Source organism: Dendrobium catenatum, unplaced genomic scaffold (assembly GCF_001605985.2).
Source record: "Dendrobium catenatum unplaced genomic scaffold, ASM160598v2 fragScaff_scaffold_506, whole genome shotgun sequence".
Classification (NCBI taxonomy): domain Eukaryota; kingdom Viridiplantae; phylum Streptophyta; class Magnoliopsida; order Asparagales; family Orchidaceae; genus Dendrobium; species Dendrobium catenatum.
The window spans coordinates 1,045,871-1,073,745 of NW_021318968.1; the positions used below are offsets into that span (position 1 = coordinate 1,045,871).

The window sequence follows — 27,875 nt, forward strand, 5'->3', positions numbered from 1 at the left end:
GGTTAAATACCCGCCTCCCTCCGGTTCTCTCCTTCTCTGCCTCCGTTCCTGAAGCAGGGCACAGCTTGAACGAACCCTCCACTCCGCATCTCTCCCGCGAGTAAAATAAAGAGAAGAAACCCCAGGATTGCTTCTTGGTCCCGAATCCCCATTCAGATCGCCAGCTAGGGGTTCTCCTTTTCCATTATCGGCGGCCATGGACCTCCCGAGCCTCGCCGTTATTCTCCAGGCTGCACTAAGCCCCAATCCAGTCGAGCGGAAGGCAGCAGAGGAGAGCCTTAATCAGGTATCCACCGATCCTTTCCCTATCATTTTAGTCATCTCCAGCGATTGTACGATCAATCACCGCGCTAAAATCATTATTTTTATTAGCTAGATCTATGCCGTCTTTTTGTGTGATTCCATTGTCACTATAATCCAATTGGAGATAGTTCGTGTAAGCTCTATCTATTGATTCCGTTGTATCACCGTGCTTCCCTTTGTTATGAAATAAAAAGGGATCATTAGGCTGGCTGGGCGTATTTGTACTTGAATTTCTATTATAGACCAAGACACGAATTTATTATTTTGTTAGTTAGGACTGCTTGCTGCAGTTTTTATTGAATTATGTCAAATTATGATTGTACTTTGTGTATTTTTGTGGCAAATAATATTGAATGAACTTCAGCTGGGGGTTTAAGCTCCACCTGATGCGAATAAAATTTCGTTTCCATATGCTTTAGACCCGTCACTTTCCTGTTTCGCTTTTCAGTTTCAGTACACACCGCAGCATTTGGTGAGGTTGTTGCAGATCATAGTGGATGGTAATTGTGATTTGGCTGTGCGCCAAGTTGCAAGCATTCATTTCAAGAACTTTGTGGCTAAGAACTGGTCACCTGATGAGTCTGGTAGGCACCCGGAATTAGATTATGCGCATCAGAGAATTTTGTATTACATGAAATTTTAAAGGCTTAAATTTCATTTGTATGATGCAGGTGATCCCCAAATTATCTCAACCAGTGATAAAGGTATTGTTAGGGAGAATATCCTTGGTTTCATTATTCAAGTTCCTCAATTACTGAGGTATGTTTGTGATTCATACACACCTCAATTTAGTTGTACAATTTCTTCAAGTTCTTGCTGTGTACATCCGAAATGTTTCTTCCTTAGATAGCTCAATACTGTTTTGATACTTATGATTTTACTATGAATTTGTGCATTACATAGTTTTTTTTTTTCCAATTCGACATTCCACTTTTTATTGCCCTCCCTTGCAACCCCCTCCATAAAGAAAAAGAAAAAGAAAAAGCTGCTTAATGTATTATTTTTTGCCTCACAGATAGCCACTCATTATATGGGTTTCCTCGTGATCTTGTGTGATGCTACGTTTTTGTATCATTGTACTCTTCTTATCTATATATTGACATTAATTACAGTATCAATTGTATGATTTTAGTGCCTTAAGCCTGAAAGTTATGAGTAGGTTGCATTTATCTAAATCATCTTGGAATCCTTTGAGGTAGAATGATAATTTGGATACTCTTCTTACTGAAATTAAAGCTATGAAAATTCTAGCTATTTTGGATGGTCTGTTGTATTTTTACAATCTTCTGCTATATGACCTTGATTTTTTTTTTTTTTTGAGTATATGCTTTTTTTCAACTTTTTCATTCCCAACAGTTTCCTGGTATTAAATATCTGTGACTGAATTTAATACAGAGTACAACTTGGTGAGTGTCTTAAAACAATAATCCACGCTGATTACCCTGAACAGTGGCCAAACCTTCTTCACTGGATTAAGTGTAACTTACAGTTGCAAGACCAACATGTATTTGGAGCTCTGTATGTTTTGAGGATTCTTTCTAGGAAATACGAGTAAGTTAAATTCTTCTCATAATCTGCATATATCATTTTATTTCCATGGCCATGTTTGCTAAATTTGCAATGCTGCTCTCTCTGTGTCCTGCAAATATTTAATATACTACTACCATTTTGTTTGAAAACTCAAATTTCTACACAAGTTTTCAGTTGTCTTTTCAAACACGCAACATCCAACCATCATTTCAAGGCTTCTTATCTTAATCCATGGTACTGAAATAGTGAGACAAAAAATTCACAAAATTTATCATTGATGTAGCATTAATTTAATTTAGCATCTCAATAGATTGTGTAGCTAGTGAACTATGGATTATTATTTTTATGTTATATGACTGCTTTAATCAAATTAAACCTTATGAACATTTATATGCATCATTTATACCTTCAATATATCTTGTTTTATACCGAATACAAAAAGATTTTTTTCGACAAGGCATTTTACACTTGTAAATTGGTGTAATCTATTATCATATGTTCATTAAAGGTGATAAAATTTTGGGTAAGTGGCCTTAATCTTTCTATATATACTATTATTTTTTGTGCATTGAAAAAGTCCATTCTCCTTGTTATTAGTTTTATACTATGATGCACCGACACTTCTCCTCAAAGAGGCGTGCAGTGTTCGACACCGTGTCCGACACGACACTTGTCCGACACTCCTCCGAAACGTGTCGGACACGCCGAAAACGTGTCCGATTAAAAAAATATTAAAAACAAATTGGACACGCGTGTCGGACACACGTATCTTAAATATTTTATAATTTTTTAAAAATATAATTTCTTATATTTGGCGATATAATTTTTTAAAGCTAATCCTAATAGTTGAAGCTTGAATGCTTGATGAACGTTTTAAAAGGTGAAATCGGGAATCGAGGCGTTTTGGCTAAGCGAGGCGAGGCGTAAGCCTAAAAATGATAAAAATAAAGTAATTAACAGTGCCGAGCATGTGCCGCTTGGTACCGAGCATGTGCCACTCGGAATTGAGCAATATCGAACATGTACCTAGTGGTACTGGCTTGGTATCGAGGGTGTACCTAGTGGTACCGAGCATGTACCGCTCAGTACCGAGCATATACTTGCTCAGTACCGAGCGGTACTAGCTCGGTACCGAGCATGTACTGAGCGATACAAGCTACTCAATAATTATTATTAATACTATTAATTATATATTTAATAATATATATTTTAATTTATATTAACTAGGCTAATTATATTAATATTTAATTAATAGTTATATTACTAATTAGTCAATTAATTTATGCACTAATTATACTATTAAGTATTTAATTAATTTGCTTAATTATTAATATTTAAATTATATTAATTAAGTTAATCAATAATAACTTAGCTGTGTCTAGGGTTTGCCTTTCATCTTCTCTTTTCGTCCTTGTTGTTCGGCTTCGTTGCTTCATAGGAGGTGTAGAGATTACATGCGTCGCTTCTTTGGCTCCTTTGTGGCTGTTCGACTGCGCTCCTTCGACGACTTTCCCTTCCCGTCGGATCATAAGTTACGACATTTTGATAAGAAGAAACAATGGGAGCTCGTTGGCTTTGAAGGTAACTTTCTCCCTTTCGAGGCGCTGCCTCGATGCGCCTCGGCGCTGCTTCGATGCCCCTCGGCGCCTCACGTATTGAGGCGTACGCCTCCGTGGAAAAAGGCGTAAGCCTCGCCCGGACATTCGAGGCTTAAGCCTCAGTTCGCCCGACCTCCGCCTCGATTCGAGCCTCGAATGCCTTTTTAATCGATGGTTGTAGTAAGTGATTATTTGCTTATATTTTTGTGGTTGTACTAGATATTTTGTACTAAATATTTTATATTATAAGCTAGACAAGTTATCATGTCATTCATTTATTATATTTGTCATTTTTAATATGATATTACATTAATATATATACACTATGTAAAAAAATGTATTGCCGTGTCCGCGCCGTACCCGTGTCCCATATTTTAAAAAAAAAACCGTGTTCCGTGTCCGTGCCGTGTCGTGTCCGTGTCGCCGTGTCCGTGCATCATAGGCTTTATATGTTGTCACCTTCAATTAAAGATTATGACTTAATTGATAATTTTTAATGAATGTTTGATTGCTGATCAAATTTGAAATGAAATATTCACATAATTTTTTTTGAAATCAAACGAATTAAAATTTTTTGAATATACTTTTATAAATGTTCAAAAAGTTTTAATTTGATTTGAATGCTCTACACCATGAAATTAGTGAATCACCCATCTTACTATTTTGATCTTCAATTAGGTTATTACTTTTGTATGCTTGATGCATGCTATAATCTTTTTTAAATTTAATGGCATTTGGCATCATAGTACTATTTATGGTGAGTTTTAACTTCTAAGCCGAAACAGTTGATTTTTTAATTATATGTCTATGATCAAAAGAGATAAGGCAACATAAAATATTGTGTATGTATATGTATGTATGTTTATGTACTCCCAAAATAATCCCCTGACTATGCATATGTAGCTAATTTAGTTCAAGTATATCACATTTCTTCAATTTAGTTCTTGACATTACAAAATTGATAAGAAATGGTTGCTTAGGGACGAAAATGGGATCAATTTTGTATCACAACTTTTATGGAAGGAACCATTTAGATCAAGTTTGTATAATTGAGAGACTAAATTAGAGAAATATGAATTGTCGGGGTCACTATTTTGGGATTTCATCTTATGTGCATAAGTAAATATGTATGTATATGTGAATGTATTTCAGTATGCATGCATGTCTATATGTGTGTATGTTTGCATGCCTGTATGTATGTATGCATATGCGTGTGGTGGGAAATGCCTCTTAGATGTTTAACTTCGAAAAATAATAAGGTTTAATTTTTTATTGCCTTCTTTACTTATTAGTAACTGGCATTTCTTGTTCCAAAATAACAAATGTGTGGATAATTGAGTATTTGCATTATGCTATTAGCCTATTACTATCATTGGTGTAATGTTTAACTTGTGAATATGCACACATTATTCATTTCATGTTTCGATTATTCACTAATATTATATTTTAAGTTACTAGAAAGATGATTATTACTTAGTTTGCCTTCATCTATACTCTTTCTTGTTACTTCAATTCCTTCAAAAAGGTTCAAATCTGATGAGGAGCGGTTACCAGTCTATCACATCGTGGGAGAGACATTTCCTCACTTGCTCAACATATTTCATAAACTCATTCAGATCACCAATCCTCCTATTGAATTAGCAGACTTGATCAAGCTTATTTGCAAAATATTCTGGTCATCAATATATGTAAGTTGCCTACTATATATGCTATATTAATGTTAATTGCTGGGATATTTTCAATTTTTTGATAGATAAATACTGTCGTTTTGAGATATTCCCTTTTGCATGCTATGAATATTTTTCCCAGCTAGAGATACCAAAACAGCTTTATGATCCCAATGTCTTCAATGCTTGGATGGTGCATTTCTTGAACATTTTAGAAAGACCAGTCCCTTTAGAAGGTCAACCAACTGATCCTGAGCTCAGGAAATCTTGGGGATGGTGGAAAGTTAAAAAATGGACAGTTCACATCTTGAATCGTCTATACACACGGTTAGCACTTAACTTTTATCATCAATATTGCTTAGATTTTTTTTTGTGGTTAATGGAAAAATGATTGTTTGGTTCAGGTTTGGGGACATGAAGCTTCAGAATCCAGAAAATAAAGTTTTTGCACAAATGTTTCAGAAGAATTATGCTGGAAAAATTCTTGAATGCCATCTACGCTTGCTTAATGCTATTCGGACTGGTGAATACTTGCCTGATAGGGTTATAAATCTTGTTCTTCAGTATCTTAACTGCAGGTAGGTCTTCAAATCTTCTTTCATTCCAACAGTGTTGAAGTTGAAATCATTTCATATATTTACAATCATGTCTTCTTACCTGCTGTAGTTATTCTTCTGACTGATTTGTAGGCAGAGTTTTGTATCTGTGAAGAAAAATGATGAGCTATAACTTCTAATTCAAACGATTTTACTTTTCATTCATATTTCTACATGATATTTGTTCATTTTATTTTCTTCTGGCAAATTTCATTAATCAATTTCCTCTAGTTATTTTTTTTTGGTTCTCCTTAGTGATTGATGGTTCAATCTGGTTGTGTAAAACATATCATTTATCTATAATTTGAAATAGTGAACTATTATTTAATAGAATTATTGATCATGGAACTCGTTCAACCTGGTAGCATGCAAAATAATAATTGTGGTTTTATATTTTTCACTTATTATTACTAACAATTTAGTCTATTTACTAGTTAGTATTAGTGGCTAGAAATTGTTGTGGATAGTTGGTATTTTTGGTTAGCAGGTCATCTTAAGCTCTATTCAATGCACCGAACACATTTGACAAAACAATAGGTCAATTAAACAAGTAGGGATTTATATTTTATCTTTCATTAAAATTCTCAATGAGTTTGTTATGGCATGAGTAAAGTTTTGGCTTGAGTAAGGTTTTTGTGTTGGTTGTAGTTTTCCCTATAATCTATTGCAAATTTACTGCCATAGATAGTTGTGATATAAATATTCGCTATGGATGTGTGGCAAAGGCTTCTGACCCAAAAAATTCCTATTCTTTTACTTTTATTTAATTGCATTTTTTATTATATAAAATGTTGAAAGTAATATGATGAAATAACTTGCTGTTCATAAAAATCCTTACATAAATTTATTTTTTTTTTCTTTTTATTTTTTGATGTCATGAAGTGTATTGATGACCTATTCTGTTATCTGTTGGCTTAGTTTTAAAATAGATATTCATGATGTGAAGAGTAACAAAGCTGCAGTGTTTGAACCGCTGGTTGGGTGTTGGGATCCCTTCTACCTCTTACCACCAAACCCAAACAGACTACCTTGCATCTTTTGATTTTGAATGGGATAGCTGTGAGAGAGAATATCACCAGCAATTTATCGGGCAAACATGAAAGCCTTATTTTAATGTAGTCTGTTATTCGTAGAAGAATTTTACTCATCTAGTAAGTAACCATTAAATGCTATTTGAATAGGGAATATAGAGTATTAAAAAGCTGTGACTGTAATGTGGAGTTGTCTTGGAATTTTAGATGCGGTGAAGTTTCCTTGTGTTACTGTCTTAATTCTTTGAAGTTTCATGCATATGCTAATTACTTTACAAAAGAAGATTTGGGGAAGAAAGATAAACAAAATTGGAAGTTAATAAAAGGCAGTAAAATGAGTTATGATTTGCGGAAAATGTATCAGTAGTGATTATTATTGTGCTTTTATGCTGAAGAAGTTCTGAAGTTGAAAAGTTGCAAGTAAATTTAATATTACTTTTTAATAACGCAGTTTATCGCTCATCTATCTTTTGGTCCTTTCATGAACTTTTAAAATGCGACAACATGATGGCTATCCAATCATTCATGGCCTTTGTAACTGTGTCCAAAATCCCAAGCTGCATCTTTCTGCTACCAGTTGTCGTTTGCATAAAAGAATCCATGATCAAGTACTTAGTCGATCAAATCCCCTCAAGCATGTGAAAGCACCGCCATCCATATAACTGAGTTGCTTAACACTCTTTAGTGTTCTCAGGATGTTCTCAGGAGTTTCATTTTTCAGTAATATTTTCTGGATCTGTTATCTATTATCTTTTATCCACATTTTTATCAAACTTGTTCGTACTGATGGGTTCTGTTGAAAGTTGTTGCTGTAATATGCATGATACATGGAGCTTTTATTTGTTTATTTGCAGAAGGTCAAGCCTGACTTTCCTTGAACAAATTGGTATCCACAGATGGTCGATAGGGATTTCTGGACCTTAGGGGTGGTGGGGTGTTTTCATATTTAAGATTATCTGCTATGTAAAGTTATTTCTCCTTGTGAATAAAATGAATATTTTTTAAAAGCTATTTCTCCATATATATTAACTGCAAAAAGAGCACTTGGTGGCACAAGGCTAATTACAGATAAGGATGGCTCAAGGCCAGATATAAACCAAATTCCATGCAAGAGCTATGGAATATTCAACTGAAAGCACGATGTAGGTAGGACTCCAACTTGAGACCACTACTCTAGGAATCAGGGAACATATCTTCTGAGCTAGAGCCCATTGGTGAATAAAATGTAGCTTCTGTTTTAATGATTTGAATAGTATGCCCTTATATAATTGAAATATATTAATAAAGAAGCCAACACATTTGGGAGATGTATGCTACTGGAGGGGTTTTATTGAAAGTTTCAATATTGTAAGTTGGTTTTCTTTTGAATTTACCAAAACCGTCATTCTTGCTTGAAAATTGAAGAAATTAGAAAATTAGCGTAGTTGGTGTTGACCATTAGGGAAAAATTCTACTGTACATCCTGGTGAAACTATACTCTTATCTCCTAGGTTTATTTCCTGAGGTCATTTCGTAGCACCAAAGAGGCTATGAATTTATTCTATTCATTTGCTCATGAAAGTTGAAGATACATGGGAGGCCTTCTTGTCTATCATGCTTAATTTGGCTATCCAAGTTCTTTTTAACTTTATTAATGGAAGAGAAATATACAGAAATTCTTTTAGCCTATATCATAATTTGCAAAGTTGGACAATGCCATAGGAAGAGGAGATATTCTTTTTATATGCGGCGACATGCGATACATATAATTGGAATGACTTCTAACTTTCTAAACAACTGGATGAGCATGTTTGGGCCAAAGTTTGTGTGGAAATTGACAGAAAGCTGAAGCATAACAAACTGAAAATCTTTGGCTTCCTTGAATAATTTGAATGCTAGCAGTTTAGCATCTGCATTATATACCTTTCACTTTCAGGCATCATCCAATTTGACTACTTGCTGGTGCTTATGTTTTGGTTCATATTGTACATATTTTTCATGGCAGTTCGATGGAAGAACTTGGAATGAGTTAGAAGATGATTAATTCAATGCAGTCCCTTTCAAGGTTTAGAAAATTTGAATTGTTAGGGTGGTGTCCTTCTAATATATGCATTCAGACCCATTGGGGAATGATTTTTAGCTCGGGTAATCCTCCTGATACTTGATTATGATTTGCTGTAGTTCTGTCTAAAATTTTTGGTGTGAAGTCATCAAATATTTGTCATTGATTTGTTGTATTAGAGCTGTATGGGTTGGGTGGTAGCTTTGATCTACCATTGTAATTATTGAGCTCTGATAAAGATATTTATATATTGATTGTGTAACCATCAATTCAAGTTGATCATTGTCTTCTATTGCAGTATTTCAAGAAGTAGCATGTATCAGCTGCTGCAGCCACAATTGGATATAGTTCTTTTTGAGATTATATTTCCATTAATGTGCTTCAATGACAATGATCAGAGATTGTGGAATGAAGATCCTCATGAATATGTTCGGAAAGGATATGGTGAGCTTTCACTCATAATTTTTTTCTTAAGAGAACATGTTGAAATCTTATTCTTCCTAATATAAATTCAACTATGCTTTTGATATTGACTCTCCCTTGTAGATATCATTGAAGATCTGTACAGTCCAAGGACTGCAGCTATGGACTTTGTGAGTGAATTAGTGAGAAAACGTGGTAAGGGGAACCTTCAGAAGTTTGTTCAATTCATTGTGGAGATATTAAGGAGGTACTTGTTACTTATTTATATAGGTTGTTATATAAGATGCCGCTATCATTTTCATTTAGGATTTTAATTTTTGTATGCAATTATATTTAGATACGATGAGGCGAGTATTGAGTTAAAAACATATCGGCAAAAAGATGGCGCTCTTCTTGCAATTGGAACATTATGTGATAAATTAAAGCAAACTGAGCCTTATAAGTCAGAACTTGAGCGTATGTTGGTGCAACATGTATTCCCTGAATTTACAAGCCCCGTTGGATACCTTAGAGCTAAGGTGGTTGAATTTATAGCATTCATGAGACCTTTACTTTTCACAAGTTGCTTATCTTTGCAGGAAGACCTTTTTGTGATTCTTCTTGTTTATTTGGTCTATAGGCAGCATGGGTTGCAGGTCAATATGCATACACTAATTTTTCAGACCAAAACAATTTCCGTAGAGCATTGCACTGTATTGTTTCTGGTTTGAAGGATCCAGAGCTTCCTGTTCGTGTAGATTCTATATTTGCATTGCGTCCTTTTGTTGAAGCATGTAAAGGTATGATGATTTCATGGATTTTTTTTTTGTGGTGTTAGCATTTTTTTTTTCGAAATATACAACAATGATAAATTATTTCTTGTTCAGATCTAGATGAGATACGTCCCATGCTTCCTCAATTACTTGATGGTATGCGCTGACACTCTTAATTTGGCGTTTATGATGCTATGGATTACATAATTTGTTAATGCCTTATTTTCTAGATTTCTTTAAACTTATGAATGAGGTCGAGAATGAGGATCTTGTATTCACTCTTGAAACGATTGTTGATAAATTTGGTGAAGAGATGGCTCCATATGCTCTTGGATTATGCCAAAATTTGGTAACGCTATAGTTCTTATTTCAGGGCTGTAGTGTTGGTTTATTCTGTTTATTCATTTTATTCTGGTTATGTCAAGGCTGCTGCGTTTTGGAGGTGCTTGAATGCATCCGAAGCTGAAGATGAAGGGGATGACTCAGGTGCTCTTGCTGCTGTTGGCTGCTTGCGTGCCATAAGCACAATTCTTGAATCTGTGAGCAGACTTCCTCATCTTTACGTCCAGATTGAGCCAACATTGTTGCCAATTATGCGGAAGATGTTGACTACAGATGGACAAGGTATCATTGCTTAGTGAACTGTGTAATTTGTATTCTTATTTGCCATACCAAGGTGTTCTCATTCGTAATGTCTGCTAAGTATGGAATTTACTATTTTGTTTAAATAGTTGCGCGGCGGGAGCTTTTGTTGTTGAGAAAATCTTTTACTGTGGAATTCCGTGGATGATTCACATTTCTTACCAGCTTGAATGGTTTATATTCATTCCAGACAAAAAATACTTCTTAAATTCTTCTATTAATCATTGAATCATTTACTACCAAAGGTACTAAGGGGTTGTTTGATACAATCAATAATGTTTTCTTTGATGTAAGTATAAGATGTTAGCTTTGATGTTATATCCCAATTGAGGTAATTTGTATAATGTTAGCAGCCAAGTTTTAGATATGCTAAATTGGATGCTATGTATATTACATTAATCTCTCGATCACTTAAAAGACAAGAAGAAAAAAAGGTTTTAATTATCATTAATTATTCTGAATACCATTTTATTCCTCAAAATTATATTAAACCAGGCACTCTAAATTTGAAAGATAACAGAAACTGCTACCTTAGTATCATTACTATCCAGTATTCCAGATAACCATAATATCTTTATAACATTTACCCAAACAGGTCCTAAATCTTTTCCTTTTAAATTTGTTGTATTTGAGATGGCAAACTTTATTTTTTTTTCAGAAAAGAAGTTTATTTTTAGAATAGTTCTTGATAGTTGATCCAATCGTGGAGAAATTTTTAGAATTGCATCGTTTTGCCTGGGCTGCATGCAAGTAAAATAGAAATTGTTTTAGCTCTGCTCTCCATGTGCTCTTGTTGTTATTTCGTCAGTTAAATGTTTTTGGCCATCAGTGCACAACTTACAGCATAGATTAAGGACTTTCATAGATCTGTAACTTCTGAGTTTGTAGCAGTGGTGAAGTTAGAGAAAGCATGAAAGAAAATTATCTTGTTTCATTGGTTTAGTGCTTTTTTTGAACTATCGTTTTTTGAAGTTATGCTATTTATAATTGAAATGTTTGATTTTTATAAATGATGCATGATTATGACTCTACTGAACAATTTATGTGGAAGGCATTTGTCTAAAGTACAATATTATTTGAATTCTACTTAGGTTTTGTGGTCAAATTGGTTGAATTTAAGAATGCTCGAGGACTGAAACCGAGATATTTGCGAGTACTATAATACCCTGTAAATGAAAATTTGATTTGCTGCTGTTTGTGAGGTTGCATGATGCTAGCTAGGATGGTGTAATAGTCTTGCCTTTTATCTTCTTAGTTTTACATTACCGTGTTACCTTAGAAATGTAACTCAGGTTGCCTATCTTTCAAGTTTTTTTTTTTTTTTTTTTTTTTTTTTTTTTTTTAATTTTTAATTTAAATCTTCCCTTTTTTAGACGTTCTTTAGGTTTGGGTTGTTCTTTTGTTTTTCATCCTTAAAATTGTTTGTTTCTCATTTCTTAAAATTGCCAATGCATTATTCAAGCTGCAGTACATATTCCTTGTTTTTTATCTGTGATCATTATTAATTCACTTATTTTTTGACATGCTTTTACAGACGTTTTTGAGGAGGTCTTAGAGATGGTCTCCTACATGACGTTTTATTCCCCATCGATATCTTTGGAGATGTGGTCTCTTTGGCCTCTTATGATTGAAGCACTCAATGATTGGGCTATAGATTACTTTGATAGTGAGTTTATAAATCAGATATGGCCCCTTTTGATATGTTCATCGAGCTTGTGCTTTTTTCTTATTTACAATTTTGTTTAGCATGGCTCTTTTAGTTCATGTATTTGTTTGACAAAAAAGATGCCTTTATTTTTGACATTTTCTTATCTGAATGCTTTAGTTATCCATGACGCAACTTCATTTAAGTTAGTAGTTCATCAATAAACTTGCATGCTAGTTTTGTAGTGAGTTAATGTCCAATCTTAATTCCCACTTCCCCATTCGTTATCTCACCCTAAATCCTTTTAAATGTTTTCATATTTGAACATCTTTTGTGCTTTTGCATCAGAGATCACCAATTGTGACGCTCAGTGGACAAACTCTTTGAAGGAACACAGTTTAATGTGCCTTTTCAAAATACAAAAGGTCTCTGAACAATGCCTATTATTTGTTTTTTTAGTTGGGATAAGGCTAGTGAAGATGGTGATTATGAACGAACTTTTATCTTATTTTGTAATTAGAAGACGTGCTGACTTTATCAACATGATCAAATGCATCTTGACCTTTTTATTATAATTTTTATTAAAAGAAAACAGCTGGGCAAGTAGTGCATTTTTCAGGGGATGACCTATAGAATGCCTGATTTGCTTCCAAACTTGCTTTTCCATTGTCACCAAGAGCCTTAAGGAAGGTAGCAAAGGTGTGGGCTAAACCTAGTGACCCTTTTCTTTCTCTTTCAATCTCCAATTTTCTTGTATCCTACTTTGCCATGCATCAGTGCTTCATAGTTCTGCAATTCTTCAGCTTTTAGACTGAGAGGATTGGATGATTGATCTTGTAAAAATGAAAGAGATGTCAGCCCTCCCCCCATTTCTATGCTTTAGGTATCATTTTTGAACACAAATTTGAATGATATTTTTGCAATGATAGCTTCCTCCCTTGACTGTTTTTGACGTGTTGAGTACTTTGCCTATAATCCCAATGCTGGAGGAAGCCTCATGTTACACGAAAAAAGCAAATAATGGATGCAGTTAGGGAGGCATAACCTGTTATGTGTTGTCTGCGGCACCTGTTGTAGTGGAAGTTAGGAAACATAGTGATTGGGGAAATGAAGGAATCTAGGGCTTGATCAAAGTGCGAATCATAGTGTTTCTTTATCTCATAAAAAAATATTTGATTTTTTCTTATCTTCCCACAATATTCTGGCATCAACGTACCAACTTGAGGTCATTGAAGGTGGTTTGTATTGGTTTTTCCTCCTTAATGTGTTTTCCACCCTTTCAAAGATGTTTTCTGTGGTGACGCAATTGCAGTTTTAGCGCCAAATTGGGTTTGAGGGAGATCATATTCCTGGGCTTGAGATCAGGTTACAAATTTATCAAGATCTAATATGACCTGATTCACCAGAATTTAACTGTCTTTGTGTTCGAGTAATCAACATGAGGCTTAACGTTTAATGATTAAAATGGCTGATTGAGATTGGCATGAAAATTGGCTAAAGTAAAACATTCAGATCACTATAAATAATTCTTTTTTTTAATTATAATTGATGACCGATAGAAATAATTGTTTTGTTTGGTTTGAGGTTGGTTTATGTTTGATGATTTACAAGAATTGATCAAGTTACAAGGTTTTAGGTTTGGGATTCTACTAAATCCAATAAAATCAAATTGAGGTGGAGGGAAACTTGTATCATGAACATTAAATATCATTTTAGTCTTACACTAACCAATATTTTCTATAATTGTATTTGATCCTTTGGATTTACTAGTTTTTATTAACGCAAGAAGTTTATCAATATTGTAATCAAGGTTTAAAATTGCGTAATTAAGCCTTGAGGCGGTCTGAGGTGTAAGCCTCACGGACACAGAATTGCGTAAATGAGAAATTAAGGGTTTTAGCAGGTAAATAATAGCAATATTTTATCTTACAATAAAAACATCTAAATGATATATGAAAATAGTCGAAAGTAAGAAAATATATGCAATAAAATCATGTTTCAAAGTACAAAATCATAAAATATTAGTTTAATAAAACTCCCAAAGTACAAAGAACATATAAAATGCAATCATATCCCATCACTAAATGGGTCTTCAAGAGAATCTTCTTCTCCAATTGTATCTATGAATGACATATCATCATCATCTTCAATATGACTCACTTTTCTTTTCCCTGTTCAATAAGAGAAAAGATCATTATCATGTTAATTGCTCACTTGATATAAATATAATGCAATAGCATATAAGAAGTTGTGGAATATACCTTTACTTGATTGTTGTGCTGCAGAGCTAGTGGATGTGTGTGGTGTAGTGGATGTGCCCACTTGATCTGCTTCGCCTCTCAAGACATCCACACTTAGATCCTCTAGCTGTAAGTCTGATAATGGCAAATCTGTCTCATCATCTATAAACCACTCATTATCAGATGACACATCATCACACAACAACGGGTCCTCATCATCCTTCAACCCCTTATTCCTCAACCTTCTATCTCTTAACCTCTTGTTGTGCGTAATATATACGAGAGAGTTCATTCTGAGTATTAATAGGCGATTTCTTCTCTTTGTTTGCACTTGACTATATGTACTCCAGTTTCACTCACATCCAGAAGTAGAACAAGCGAGGCCCAACACTCTTACAGCAAAACTCTGTAACTCAGGGGTGGAATCACCAAATTGGATCCACCATTCAACTGTTTTCAAGAAGAAAAAAGATAATCAGAACTAAATAAAGTGTCTTGCATTTACCAAAATAACTATACCTGGAGACCGTTTGGAAATGGTTGATTTTGCTGCATTCAGACCAAAAAAACCCTATTTATTCCGGAATAGAACAAGTTGTAAATCTGCAAGCTCCCTATCTCAAAAAAAAACCTCCCAATGTCCATGCAAACCTGTCGACAACCCTCTCTGGTACCAACCGCAGGCATCATCTCTGCTTGTCCTCTATCCTCTCCTGGATTAGTCATATACTGATCCATAGGACCCTGCGCTCCTCTATTATGTATAGTGGAGGAAGACCCCTTTCCACTCTCGCTCCCAAAATAAGCACCATGTTCGACCCCTTTCATCAAATTGCTCCTGCTGTAAGTGTTTTTCCGTGGTAGTTTTCTTCATGTAAGCAATTATTTCATCCTTCACATTGTCCGACACTTTTGCACACGGGGCTACGTTCTTATGAGAGTATGATAAGTGTTCCTTCATGCGTGTTGCTCCGCCCTTCACTACTTTCTCACAAAAATTGCATTTTAAATAGACATACGTCTTCTCGCCCCCTCCTACGTCAACTTGCACGCTATATTTCTAAGAAGGGTCACGCCGCAATGACGTATTCACCTTTTCTTTACCTCTAATCATGTCTCCTAAAGCAAAAATCCAAAAACACACAAAAACAATCTAAAAAACATAAATCCTAGATTTTCTTACACTTGAAAAATCAAACCCTAAACTAAAAAAAAAATACTTAAAATTCAATGTGGAGTACTCCTAGAGGGCGGCCGGAAACTTCAACTTCGCCGGAGAGAGGCGGCGCTGGCGGGAGAAGCGGCGGGAAGGGAAGCCGACGGGTAAGCACCGTGCTGGAGCCCTCTGTTTCGCGAACTGAAGCTTTGCGGGATGGGAAAATTTCGGGAGAGCTATTGTCGTTCGGGTATAAGGAGAAAAAAACTTCATTTTAAGTGGGTGGGCCCTAAACCCATGAGGCGTACGCCTCACCCAGAGTTGCGCAATTGCGCCTCTGAGGCGCGCCTTAGTCCAAGTGAGGCATACGCCTCTGCCAGGGGTGGAATTGCGTAAGCTTCGAGGCGGTTTTGGGACAAATTGCGCAGAGGCGCGCCTCTTATTGCGCAATTTTAAACAGAGATTGTAATTTATAGTTTCACGAAAAAAAAAAGACAAACAAGAAAAATTGAAATTGTGGTTGTAGGAGTAAAGTTAAAGGCTTTGAACTATTAGCATTACTAGTAATACTTGAGTTAGAGATGAGAGGATTTGGATGCTAGAGCTATGAGTAGGAAGCAAGTAGCTCGAGAGTTTTCATGTCTATAGGATAGCAATTGGAAAACGTTAAGATTGCGAGCTTGTGAAGCTGCTAGAAATAAATAATTGAGATGCTAGATTACATTGTGCCAACACGAAGATATTAACGTGTGACCAAGGTGCCACAAATAAATGAGCATAAAAGGCTTTGAGAATGTTCGCATGAAAAGGTTCTATGAGGAGCATGTGTTGTAAAACTTTTTGGCACAAAAATTGATGAAAGTGAATTGGCTATGCAAAGATGATCAATGAAGAGGATTTACTTGGAGTTGTTCACATGAAGAAGATATTAGGGATTGGAAGAAGGTGAATAAAAGAAATGTACGAGATGTTGAAAGGGTGTATGAGATGAGTGTGGGTGATTTTAGCATGAGAAATTGAATAAAAAACATTAAAGGAAATTGCATGAGAGAAACACATGTTTGGGAGAGTTGAATGATACAAAATCATAATATTCTAACGAGTGTAAGGGGTAAAGGATTTTCCTTGATTACCATGACCATCATTTATTCAACCCCACAACCACAACCATCAAGATGCCTAGTAGCAAGGGAAGATTGGGTAGAAACTAGTGGTGTGGAAGTTGAAAGCTCAGTGACCCAAAAACTCTGAAGATAATATTGGCGATGTTGGGCACCATTTGAGATTATAAATGTTGGATGGAGTAATGAAGTTCAAAGTAAGAATTAACCACAAGAAGCTCATTCTATTTTACCAAATGCTTAACTCATTGGTAAATTATTTGTATTGTTGAAGTTCATCCTATCATCTTTTCAATATATTGTAGTATTCTTGGATGTAAAAATCATAATGTTGAAGATAAAAGATCTGATAATATAAGATGTAGATGCACACATATTATTTTGTTAGAAATAAATGAAATGAAAGTCACCATTATAGTTGAGGTAATGGATATTTCGAGACTATTTAGTAACCATGTGAATACAACATAGATGCTTTCCATTTAAAAAATTTGATGGTTTCATTATGAATCGGGGGAGATAAATCACAACATTGAAATTTGTCATGAGATTTAATGAGGAAACAAACATCCCTCTATCATAGGAGATTGTGTATGGATGGTAGATGGGTTTGCCGCATTGAGAGAAAATGAAGAAGTCATGACACTTTAAAGAGAGAGGTACATAGAATCTAAGAGTTTGCTTAGATCATTGAGAGTGGGTGAAGCAAAACATGCTAGGCCTTAAGTTGGGGGCGAATAGCATCAAGTTGCTTTGTGCACATATAAATGGGAGCCAACCAAGGCTCATCATAGGTGAGGTGTTGTGAGTGTGGGATGCATGAGCTATGAGGCATTTCGGGGTTGTTGTGTGAGGCATTACAAGGGTGGACATACACAATAGATAGATATATAAAGATTGGGTAGTTGGGTTTGTGATGTGCATAAGGAACAAGCATTGGGATTCTGATGCGTGAGAGAGCAGACACTAGGGTAGATGATTGAGCAATTTTTGTGGGACGAGTGTGTGTTGGAACACAAGTAAGTGATGTGGTGCTTGAGAGTCTGAGCAATCGGGGCGCAAGCTATGCGATATGGTGCTTGAGATTTGTGAGGTAGCGAGGTATTCAGGTGTTGTTTTGCGACATAAATGAGAGTGGGGAGCGGTAACGATGGATGGGGTTATAAGATTAACCTTGTTGCATTGCCACCCTAGAGGTTAAAAATCATGTTGTGTATTATTGATTGATTATGAGTGCCTCCATAGAGGCATAAAAGGCGAATACAAGGCATCTAATGAGGAGAAAATATTCACAATTTTGAGGATATAAAGTAGTATTCATTTTCTATTTAAATTCTTATTTATAGTCTTATTTATATCGTTGGAATACTAAAAATTATTGTTAATATAAATCCATGAAGTGTGGCCTTTATTTTGCAAGGGGGTGAAGAGCTTCAATTTTTTGCTTTTGCTCTTTTTGAACATGTATTTAGGGTAGTAGGCAAGTTGGTAAAGTTTGTTAATGTTTCTAAAGACATTTAAATTATTGTTAATATAAATCCATGAAGTGTGGCCTTTATTTTGCAAGGGGGTGAAGAGCTTCAATTTTTTGCTTTTGCTCTTTTTGAACATGTATTTAGGGTAGTAGGCAAGTTGGTAAAGTTTGTTAATGTTTCTAAAGACATTTTCTGCCTCATGATTTTTTGGATCACTTTTTATTAAACTTATTTCTTTTTACTTATTTGTTTATAGTCTTAGAAATTAGAATTTATAAGATAGCGTTTGACTATTTTATCTACTATAATAGATTGCAATTTTAGTTTAGTTATAATTTGATTGTGTTTACCAAAATTTAAAGAGGCGAAATTGGGAATTGAGGTATTTTTTCTTAATGAGGCATGATTTAAACCTCAAGGTAGATTGAGGCGCAAAGCTCAAACTGAAGAAAATGAAAACTTATAAAAACAGGAAAAAGTAAAAATAAAATATTGAGCATAAGAGAAATTACTTAAAAGAAAAATGAGTAAAAATAAGTTAAAAAAATAAATGAAAGTAAATGTATTAAATGAAAATCAAGTAAATTATGTCTTTTTTCTAAAAGAAAATAAAAGAAAAAAAACTAACCCTAAAACCACTCTTACAGAAATACGCGCACTCTCTAACCACTCTAATGCTCTTAGTATTCCTTCCTTGTGGAATACCTACTTGCTACCTTCTGCACTCGATACTTATTTCACTCTACTCGCAGCTGCTCGCTTGACCAAAATCCTATATTGCTCAACTAACTTAGAAAAAAGAAGGTACATGAGTATACTTTAAGTTATGTTAACTATTAAGTATATTATAATTAATTTGAGGTGATCTCAAATGCCTCAGGAAAAAAGGCGTAACTTAAGCCTTGAGATATTTTTTGTTCACCTCATAATGAGGCGGTCCTTGAAGTGTGCGCTATTTTTAATCATTGATGTTCACTATACCTTGCGTTAAGGGTGCATCTTACAGGACAACTTGCGTAGTAATGCTCAGGCTGCCAGTACAACTAATGACTTAATAGCTAGTAGCTGTTTTGAAAGTTTATATATCAGTGAATGAAGCCATTGGATGTCTGAAGTTTTGGCATATAAAGGGCATATCGTACATACATGGATAGAAGTGTATTTGAAATTTTGAATTATTAGATTTAATATTTTCTGCTTTAAATTTTTTTTCTTGATTTTAAATGATTTTTCATTAGAATAGTTCTTTTCCAATCTTGAATCATATTATTCCTCTTTAATTGCATTATTTTATTAACATGTCAACATTGTATTGTTATTTTGAATGTTATAACAGTAATTTTCAAATTAAAATCCTTTAAATTATTGATAAGTTCTTGCATTTTTTTTATTTATTTCATGTTTATCTCACACTTTGCATTTTCTTTAAGATGAGGGTTTGTGTCAGATTATGTTTGTGAAGTCTGTGATACTAATTGTTCATGGTTTGGACGGTGTATTATTGGTTTTCGTATTCAAAGCGGTTGGTTGAGTGACTTTCTTCAGTGTTAGCCACGGGGTGATTTTATGAAGTGATGTGCTATGTTGACATTGCAATGGAGATTACTTGCTGTCAGGAGCAATACTGTGCAAATCTGGCAATGATGATGGTGATATTATAGTAAAATTGGGTAGCATTGTGTTACGCCGGCCCAGGAGGGGCCGGCTGGACCGGTCCAACCCGGACCGGTCCGGGTCTTCTCGCGACGGAAACGCAACCCGCAAGCGGAACCGAGCGGAGGGAGCAAAGTCGACGGGGGCCAGGGAAGAATTTTGGGAGGGAAATTTTGAATGCGAGGGGCTGTTTAGACATTTTGTAAAACTCCTTTATGGTTAATTAGGAGGTTAGGAGGAAAAGGGGGGAGGATCTTGCATTTGAATTTGGTTGGGAGATCTAGGGTTTGTGTTCTTGGGCTCTAGGCTACGGCTAGAGATTTGGAGAGTCATTCCTTCCTCTCGGATTGAAGGAAATTGTATCTTTGTTTGTGTTCTTGAATCTACTAGTGAATTATATTGTTTTTCTCCATTTTCCTTGAGTTTTCTCCACTAAAACTGCTGCGATTTGCTGTTTTCCTGCTGAAAACAGCAGTTTTCTTTTGTTTTGGTATTGATTTCGGTTAGGTTTACTTGCGAACCCAAGTTTTTCCTATCACATTGACGGTTAGGTTTATGGTAGAAGTTCTTAGGACTGTTGTGAGGATGAATTTTATGTGAGATAGAGACATCTATATTTAACTATAAATTTTGCTTGTTGAATATTTCTTATATGGAAGTGAGTTTGAAAAATGCCTTCCTGTATATAATTTATGCATCTTATGATAAGAAGTTCTAGTGTTTACCTAGTTAGTCAGGGAAAAAGCCCAAAATAGTCATCTGATTTTTTATACGTGGCTAATTTAGCTTTAGAATATCACATTCTTCAATTTAGTCTCTCGATTATATAAAACTATTCCCAAAAGGCACCTCAAGTAGAAATTGATTGAAGTTGAAATACAAAATTGATCCTAATTTAGTCTCTGAGGGACCATTTGAGATTCTTTTAGTCAAGGGCTTAAACTGAAAAAACTAAGATACTCTGGGACTAAATTTGAAACATATGAATAATTGGAGGATTATTTTTGACCTTTTTTTGGTTAGTCATTGATCTAATTTGATAAACGTTGTGTATTTTGTGTAGCAGAGCAAAGCATACAAGAACACCAATACCTAAAGATGAAAGAGAATTAATATGAGTGTATTTGTTTCACAACTCTTTTTAGGTTTACTTGGTTAACAAATTGCCCTTCTTTCTCTCTCTCTCTCTCTCTGTCTCTCTCTCTCTCTCTATCTTTTTCTGATTTTTGGCTATGTATTTCTTCATGAATCTGGAAAAATGAAGACATATTACTGATAAATGCTATCTTAATAATACAATTGGATGAAATAAAAATTTATTGTGGTCACTTTATGTGATTTTTCTCTGATTTATCTTATGAACACTCTTGAAACTGTCTAAGCCACTTACATTGCAGATATTCTTATTCCGCTGGACAACTATATATCCAGAGGCACTACACATTTCCTAACAAGCAAAGAGCCTGATTACCAGCAGAGCCTCTGGAATATGCTTTCTTCCGTGAGTGATGAATTTCTTCATGCTATCAAACAAAATTATCTCTTTATATTATTTGTTTAGCTGTGTTTCTCCACATAATGCTGCTTGAGAAGAAATTTGACTGCATATGGTAATGATTTCTTTAAATTTACCAGTTATTGTATGCTTAGTGATCTCTTGTTGATTTTTGTAATTCCATATGATTGCTAGTATTTAAAAGAATCTAATGTTTTGGGATGTGAATGTATGTGCTCACTAGGAGCATGGCTGAAGTTATTTTGATTATTGATAATTGTATATAACATTTGTTTTGTTGTTATCTTTAGCTAGCTGTAGTCATGATATTATTTTGATCAACATATGAAGTTACTTTTCTTTACTTTTAATGGAACTAAAATGATATCCGGATTCATCAAAAGATCCTTTTCGTTGCCTAGAATCAATTACTTGGACTACAACTAATTTTTTCAAATCATTAGATATTATATTTGAGATATATGTGACTTTAGCAGCCCCTTTCCACATCATCAAATTATGAAAGAAAAAAGAATAGTATAAAACATTTACTTATTTTAACGTTTTTTATAAAATTGACATCAAGTGCTGTAGTTGCGCATGCATGGATTACAAGAAGCCTTTTTAAAGAATTACCCTCAGGATGCAGATATAATTGTGAATCTTTTCCATTTAGGAAGTGGTACAATGTAAGTGTCATTTTTCCAGTTTTTTTTCGCTAGAGTAAAACTTGCATGATATATGTGTCAAACATGATTGGAAGTATACTATCAGAAAACAGAATAAAATTAACCTTTCTAGCTTTCTGTTCTACTCTTCCAGTTTTTGGTTTGCACTACTACCTTATTCTTGGAAATTAATGAATAACATGGGAAACTTTGGTGGTGATATATGTAAAATTTGTAGTTTTTCTGAAAAATATGCAGATAATGGCAGACAAAAATATGGAGGATAATGATATCCATCCTGCACCAAAACTTATTCAAGTGCTATTTCAGAATTGTAAAGGTCAGTTGGATCATTGGGTTGAACCATATCTCCGGATCACAATTGAACGCCTTCTAAGAACGGAGAAGTCATCCTTACGATGCCTTCTAATTGAAGTGGTAAGATTTATTATTTTTTATTTATTTTCGAAATAGATTCAAGTATGCCACTTCTCTCTTTTTTTTTGTCTTCTTGAAACTGTTATCGGGAACCTAATCATTATAACTGTTAATGTTTTTCTTTCCATGTAAGAATGTCCTTATAGAATACAATCAGTTCATGGGGATCTTTATTATGTCGTGTGCCATCTAGTCTGCACTAGAAAAAGGAGAATTGCTATTTCTATCTATTCTCTTTATCACAATTTAAAAACCATTAATACATGTTCAGCATCCAGTGCCTAACAGCCTGATATATGTGCTTTTGTTGGCAGCCTATGGTAATAACTTTGATCAAATTTAACTCTAAAGACTGTAAGAAGCATAAGTACAATACGTAAAATATACGTAATTGTACGTTAGTGAATAGTTACTTAAATAATTGGCATTTGGGATAATCAAATATTAAATAAAAGTGGTAGAATCACATAATATGTTACTAAATTGACAAATTTTAAACATGATAATATGAAAAATCAATTATGTTTTAGAGACCAGATGCTTTCTATCAAGTTCTATGGCATAGTTTATATGGGAAACGAAAAGAGCTCTAACTTAAGCTGAATATTTACTTGTTACCTTTATAGTGGTTATAATTCAAGTCTAAGCCCCGTGACCTTTAAATTTTTTTTTTCTAGCCTCATGCGTGGAATTTAATATTTAAATAAGATTGTGCCTTACTTTCTATTAATAAAAATTTTAGGATATATTTCCATTAAGCAAAAGGCTTATGTGGGTAATGATCGCTTAAAATCCTGTGCCTATTTTGGTGTATTTATTTTTCAAATTTTCTATTCTTGTAATATCTCCTACATTTTCTTGTGACTTTCTTATTGATAATTAAAATCATTTTTTTGGTGGTTTGCTGACATAGCAGTGTTGTTCACCTTCATGATGTCTTCACTTACAGTCTTGCGACAATGAAATAATTTTTTTGGGTTCTTTTTTGTAGATTGCTGATGCCCTGTATTACAATGGTTCTTTGACCCTTGGGATACTGCATAAGCTTGGTGTTGCGTCAGAAGTTTTCAATAGGTGGTTTCAGATGCTACAAGAGATTAAGAAGAGTGGTGCTAGGGCGAATTTTAGACGGTACTTGATCTCTCCTTCCTCCACATTCCTGTTAGCACACGCAAGGTGGCTTGGCCAATTTACACCATTATTTCAACCTCAATATGTTACCATGATTTCAGAGAATATGACAAGAAGGTGTGCTGCTTGGGGCTAACTTCACTTATTGCACTTTCCGAGGAACAACTGCCAGCAGATGCTTTAGGGCGTGTGTTCTGTGCAACTCTAGAACTTCTTGTGGCTTATAAGGATCAAGTTGCAGGTGATCTATTACTTGAATCACATATATGATTTTAACTTCGACTTCACCATTGCGCTCTCAAAACATTCATTTCCGTCAATGTTTTTCTATGGTTTTTATTTTTTCCTTGATTTGTCTATTTTGGCACACCATTGGAGTGTTTTGTGTGCGGTGTCATGTATATATTCAATGCGTGGCCATGTTGCTCTGAATGCTTTAATGATTTTCTGGAATTTGTTATTCTGTTAATGAAATCCGGTTGAAACGCATAAACCAGTGCTCATTTGCTTTTTGTTATTTACTTCCTAAGATTGGTTCAAGCTATAATTATTTGAACTTTTCTAACAGAAGCCAAGAAGGAAGCTGATGTTGAAGATGATGATATGGATGGCTTCCAAACTGACGATGATGAGGATGATGAATCTGACAGAGACATGGGTGATGATGAGGAGGAGGATGGAGATGAGGCAGACAGCCGAAAGCTCAAAAAATTAGCTGCACAGGTATCTTTAGTTTGATATTAAGTTCATACTAAATTTCAGAACTGCTGACATTTTTATTTGAAAATTTAGATTAAATATTGGTTTTGTCTTATTGCTTGAATTTTCAATGCACCAGGCTTTATATCAATCGAATTTTCCTTGGTTCTTTTGCGGCTAAACTTAAAGCTTGATGTAGTTGATTCCTCATGATCTGATATGAAATCAAATATTTTTATTCATTATATGTTTTATTTTGGTTTCCCGTCCAAAATTTACCCAAGCATGGTTGCTCCATAGATTCCCACTCTTCTTTACTTGCGTACTACCTTTATTTTAGAATATAATTCTTTTTAATGTTGTAAACAGCAATTCTGACGCCAACTCTTTGATGAGTTATTTTATTGTTTATTTTGCTTGGTCTGTAAACATCAACAGCGTTGGTTGGTTGATATTTTGCCATTGTCCAAACTTTCCATTCTTGCTGAGCTTTAAAATGAAACCATCCAAAGATGAAATTGATGATTTTATTTAGTTTCCACGTGAGATTTTAGCTGTGAGTTTGTTAGATGGTTGCTTGCCTTCTAGGTTCACAAACTCATGCTTGCTGAATAGGGTTTACATTTTTATAATAATTTAACAGAATTATAAATGAAGTTGCTAACTGTTTATTTATCTACTATTTTATCGACTACCCTAGTTAGCTGAATGATTGCTTTCTATCCAGCTTCCCCATGCCTTTATTTTCACAGAAATCCTTTTCATTGCAAAAATATACCTAATTCTAACATGAGAGCATGTATGCTTAAAATATCATAATATGGTCAATCATTATTCTGTTTAATGCTAGCAATTCTGTTTGAAGCTTGTAACTAGCTCAATAATTACTTGAATTTTAATTTTCTCAAAAAAAAAATCATTGATTCAGGATGCATCATTTAAAATTAGTTTGATTCACCTCGGAATTGACTTGCTTTTAAGTACAAATGCACAATTGTACTTGTTTATTCACTCATATATATAGACATTCATGTATGCATAATTGTATGGTATATATATATATATATATAGGAATTTCGAAAATATTTTTTTTCTTAAATTAAAAGACTTGGCTTGTGCTAACTCAAAAAGTAAATTGGAATTGATTATTTTTTTGCTTGACATGAAATCAAAATTTTTTTATTATGTTGCGGTCTGCCTGCTTAAATTAGAGTAGAGAGTAGAGACCCACCTTAATCCCGTTGCATGGAAAAACCCCCTCAGGAAGAATTTTTTGCTTTAATACTTTTAGCATTCTAGCTCAAATTAAAGTATTTTATTATCACTAGATTGTGTGAATAGGTATTTAGCAGAACAGCACGATTTTGCCATAGCACAATTTAAAACATCTAAATAACAAAATTCAGACGTCCTTTTACCATTTTCTTGTGATATGATGTTTCATTTGAACTATGTATCCAGTGGCACTTAAAATCATGCTAAAATTAGTAGTTGCTGACAATTGAATACTTCAAAAATTTTTAAAGGTTTCAATTTATAAAATTTTATGGTTATAAATTGAGTGCTGAGATAGAAACCAATTTTCAAACATTGATGAATCAAGAGTTAACGTTATGAATTTAGTGATTTTTGTATCTTGTTCTGTAAAATGTTTGGTTTAGCTTGCTTAAGTGTTGACATTTTGTAATTTTCTGGTTTTCTTAACTTTATTACAGTATATTATGTCACACGTACATTTATGATAGCTTTCCAATTGCTTTCCATCACCTGTTTCCATTGTGACGTTCATTTAAACAATCGAATATACTGGCTTAAAGCTTATCCGAGTTTGGGTTTTTCTCAGAATTAGCTTGGAATTGAAACAAAAGTGAATAGCACAATCTTTATATTTTTTATTTTGTTCATTATTGAGTACATTTGCATTTTATAGAAACCTTTGATGTTTACGTGGATCATCAACTAGATTTGGGTTTGTCTATTGTTTTTGTGAGCATCCTTCCAGGACTAAATGATGCTTGAGTGGTTTTGGCATGTCTGTCGTCCATCCAAGTCTTAATGAAGTTTGAGTGGGCTTGGTACCCCGGGCTATCAAAATATTCTGTGTTCACATTTTGCATCGCCTGCCTTGCTGATGAGACTTATGGATCGTTTTTGTTGTGTCAACTCTGATAAAAACTTATTGAATCCGTTATGGACTTATTCTTATTTGTGTTGGGGGAGAGAAATTATTCAGTGCGAAGACCGGACGTAGAACACCGTCAAGATACCAACCAGAATGTGCCACGTCACCAATGCCGAGCGGTACCGAGCAGTACCGAGCTGCTGTGGCGCATTCTAGTTGGTCTACGGACGTCGTTCTGCTCCCGCACAAAATAATTAATCGTTGCAATTATTTTATTATTATTATTTTTTATTTTTGCATTATTTGCAGTTCATTTGTTCAATTTTTCTCTTACATATTATTACGAGCAACTTTTTTACTATGTTTTGATTATAAAACCAGGCAAAGGGTTTACAACCTGAGGATGAGGATGATGCTGATTCAGAGGAGGATTATAGTGATGATGAAGAGATGCAATCTCCTATTGATGATGTGGACCCCTTTATTTTCTTTATGGAAACAGTGAAAGGTACTTGACTTGCATGTACTACAAATTCAAGAAAATTTTTTTTTTACCGACTTTATCAACAAATTGTGCTGATGTCTAGGCTTGCAAGCTGCAAATCCTGCAAGATTTCAGAATGTCATGCAGACCATGGACTTCACTCATCAGGCACTTGCTAATGGCATAGCTCAGCATGCCGAACAAAGGAAGATAGAAATAGAGAAGGAGAAGATTGACAAGGCAGCATTATCTTGAGAGAACAACGGTTGAATTTTTATTCCTTCAAAAACTTCCTTTGCAGTTGTTTATTCATTGGCAGGGGCCATGGCCATGGAGATACTATGGCTTGCAGTTCTTGAATGAATTGGTTGGTTGTGGAGTTCTTAGAGCTGAAGTTATGTCAATTTCTCTGTTCATCGAGCTTGTCAGAATTCTTGTCCCTGAAAGGGAGGAAGCTTATACCAGATGCTGGGTGTCTTCTGGTCTATCTTTGCCTGCGCAAATGTATGTGTTGGCTGCTCGAGTTCAGGTGGTTATTTTTTGTTCAGAAGCATTTGCCTTCCTGGAAGGAAGGTATTCATATTTTTGTCAGATGATCTTATTCTTTTTTTTTTTTCTTTTTTAATGGTATAGGGTCTTAGTTATTGTGAAAAAAATTTGCTTTTGATGTTCTTGATGATAGAATTTTGTATTTTATGAGGTCGGCTATGCTGTTTTTGGTTAAAACAGCAGGCCTTCATTATTTGGTGATATATGATTGCTTTTGCTGTTGGATTTGCAATCTCACCAAATCCTATGTTCATAAAGTTGGATCATTAGAAGTGCTGTAATATGGTTATGCTGTTAGTTCTTGTAAGCGTCCTTGTTGTTGATTTGGAAGGGTTTTGCATGTAATTAAGCCTAAACATTCTTTTTGTTGTGCAAAAATTGTATTCTTTTTTACTCAGTCTCTTATTTTTGGTTAA

At 34.5% G+C, this 27,875-nt stretch overlaps 1 protein-coding gene across 1 annotated transcript; it reads left to right on the forward strand.

The window, feature by feature from the left end:
• On the forward strand, positions 1-27,875 carry LOC110107758 (importin beta-like SAD2). Its single transcript, XM_020838130.2, has 22 exons — positions 1-286; positions 752-887; positions 975-1,062; positions 1,699-1,854; positions 4,957-5,119; positions 5,241-5,425; positions 5,503-5,676; positions 9,065-9,210; positions 9,313-9,436; positions 9,527-9,707; positions 9,809-9,968; positions 10,056-10,097; positions 10,172-10,290; positions 10,367-10,565; positions 12,118-12,249; positions 21,271-21,374; positions 22,295-22,474; positions 23,466-23,605; positions 23,707-23,846; positions 24,174-24,328; positions 26,808-26,934; positions 27,014-27,875. Exons 1-22 carry the CDS (start codon positions 197-199, stop codon positions 27,163-27,165), a joined length of 3,093 nt encoding a protein of 1,030 aa, XP_020693789.1. The 5' UTR covers positions 1-196; the 3' UTR covers positions 27,166-27,875.

Bases quoted from the DNA above. Each gene is read 5' to 3' on its own strand.
- LOC110107758 (XM_020838130.2), top strand. From the start codon at position 197: ATGGACCTCCCGAGCCTCGCCGTTATTCTCCAGGCTGCACTAAGCCCC. The intron at 23,606-23,706 runs GTACTTGATCTC...CCATGATTTCAG, and splicing joins GCTAGGGCGAATTTTAGACG to AGAATATGACAAGAAGGTGT. The intron at 26,935-27,013 runs GTACTTGACTTG...GCTGATGTCTAG, and splicing joins CTTTATGGAAACAGTGAAAG to GCTTGCAAGCTGCAAATCCT.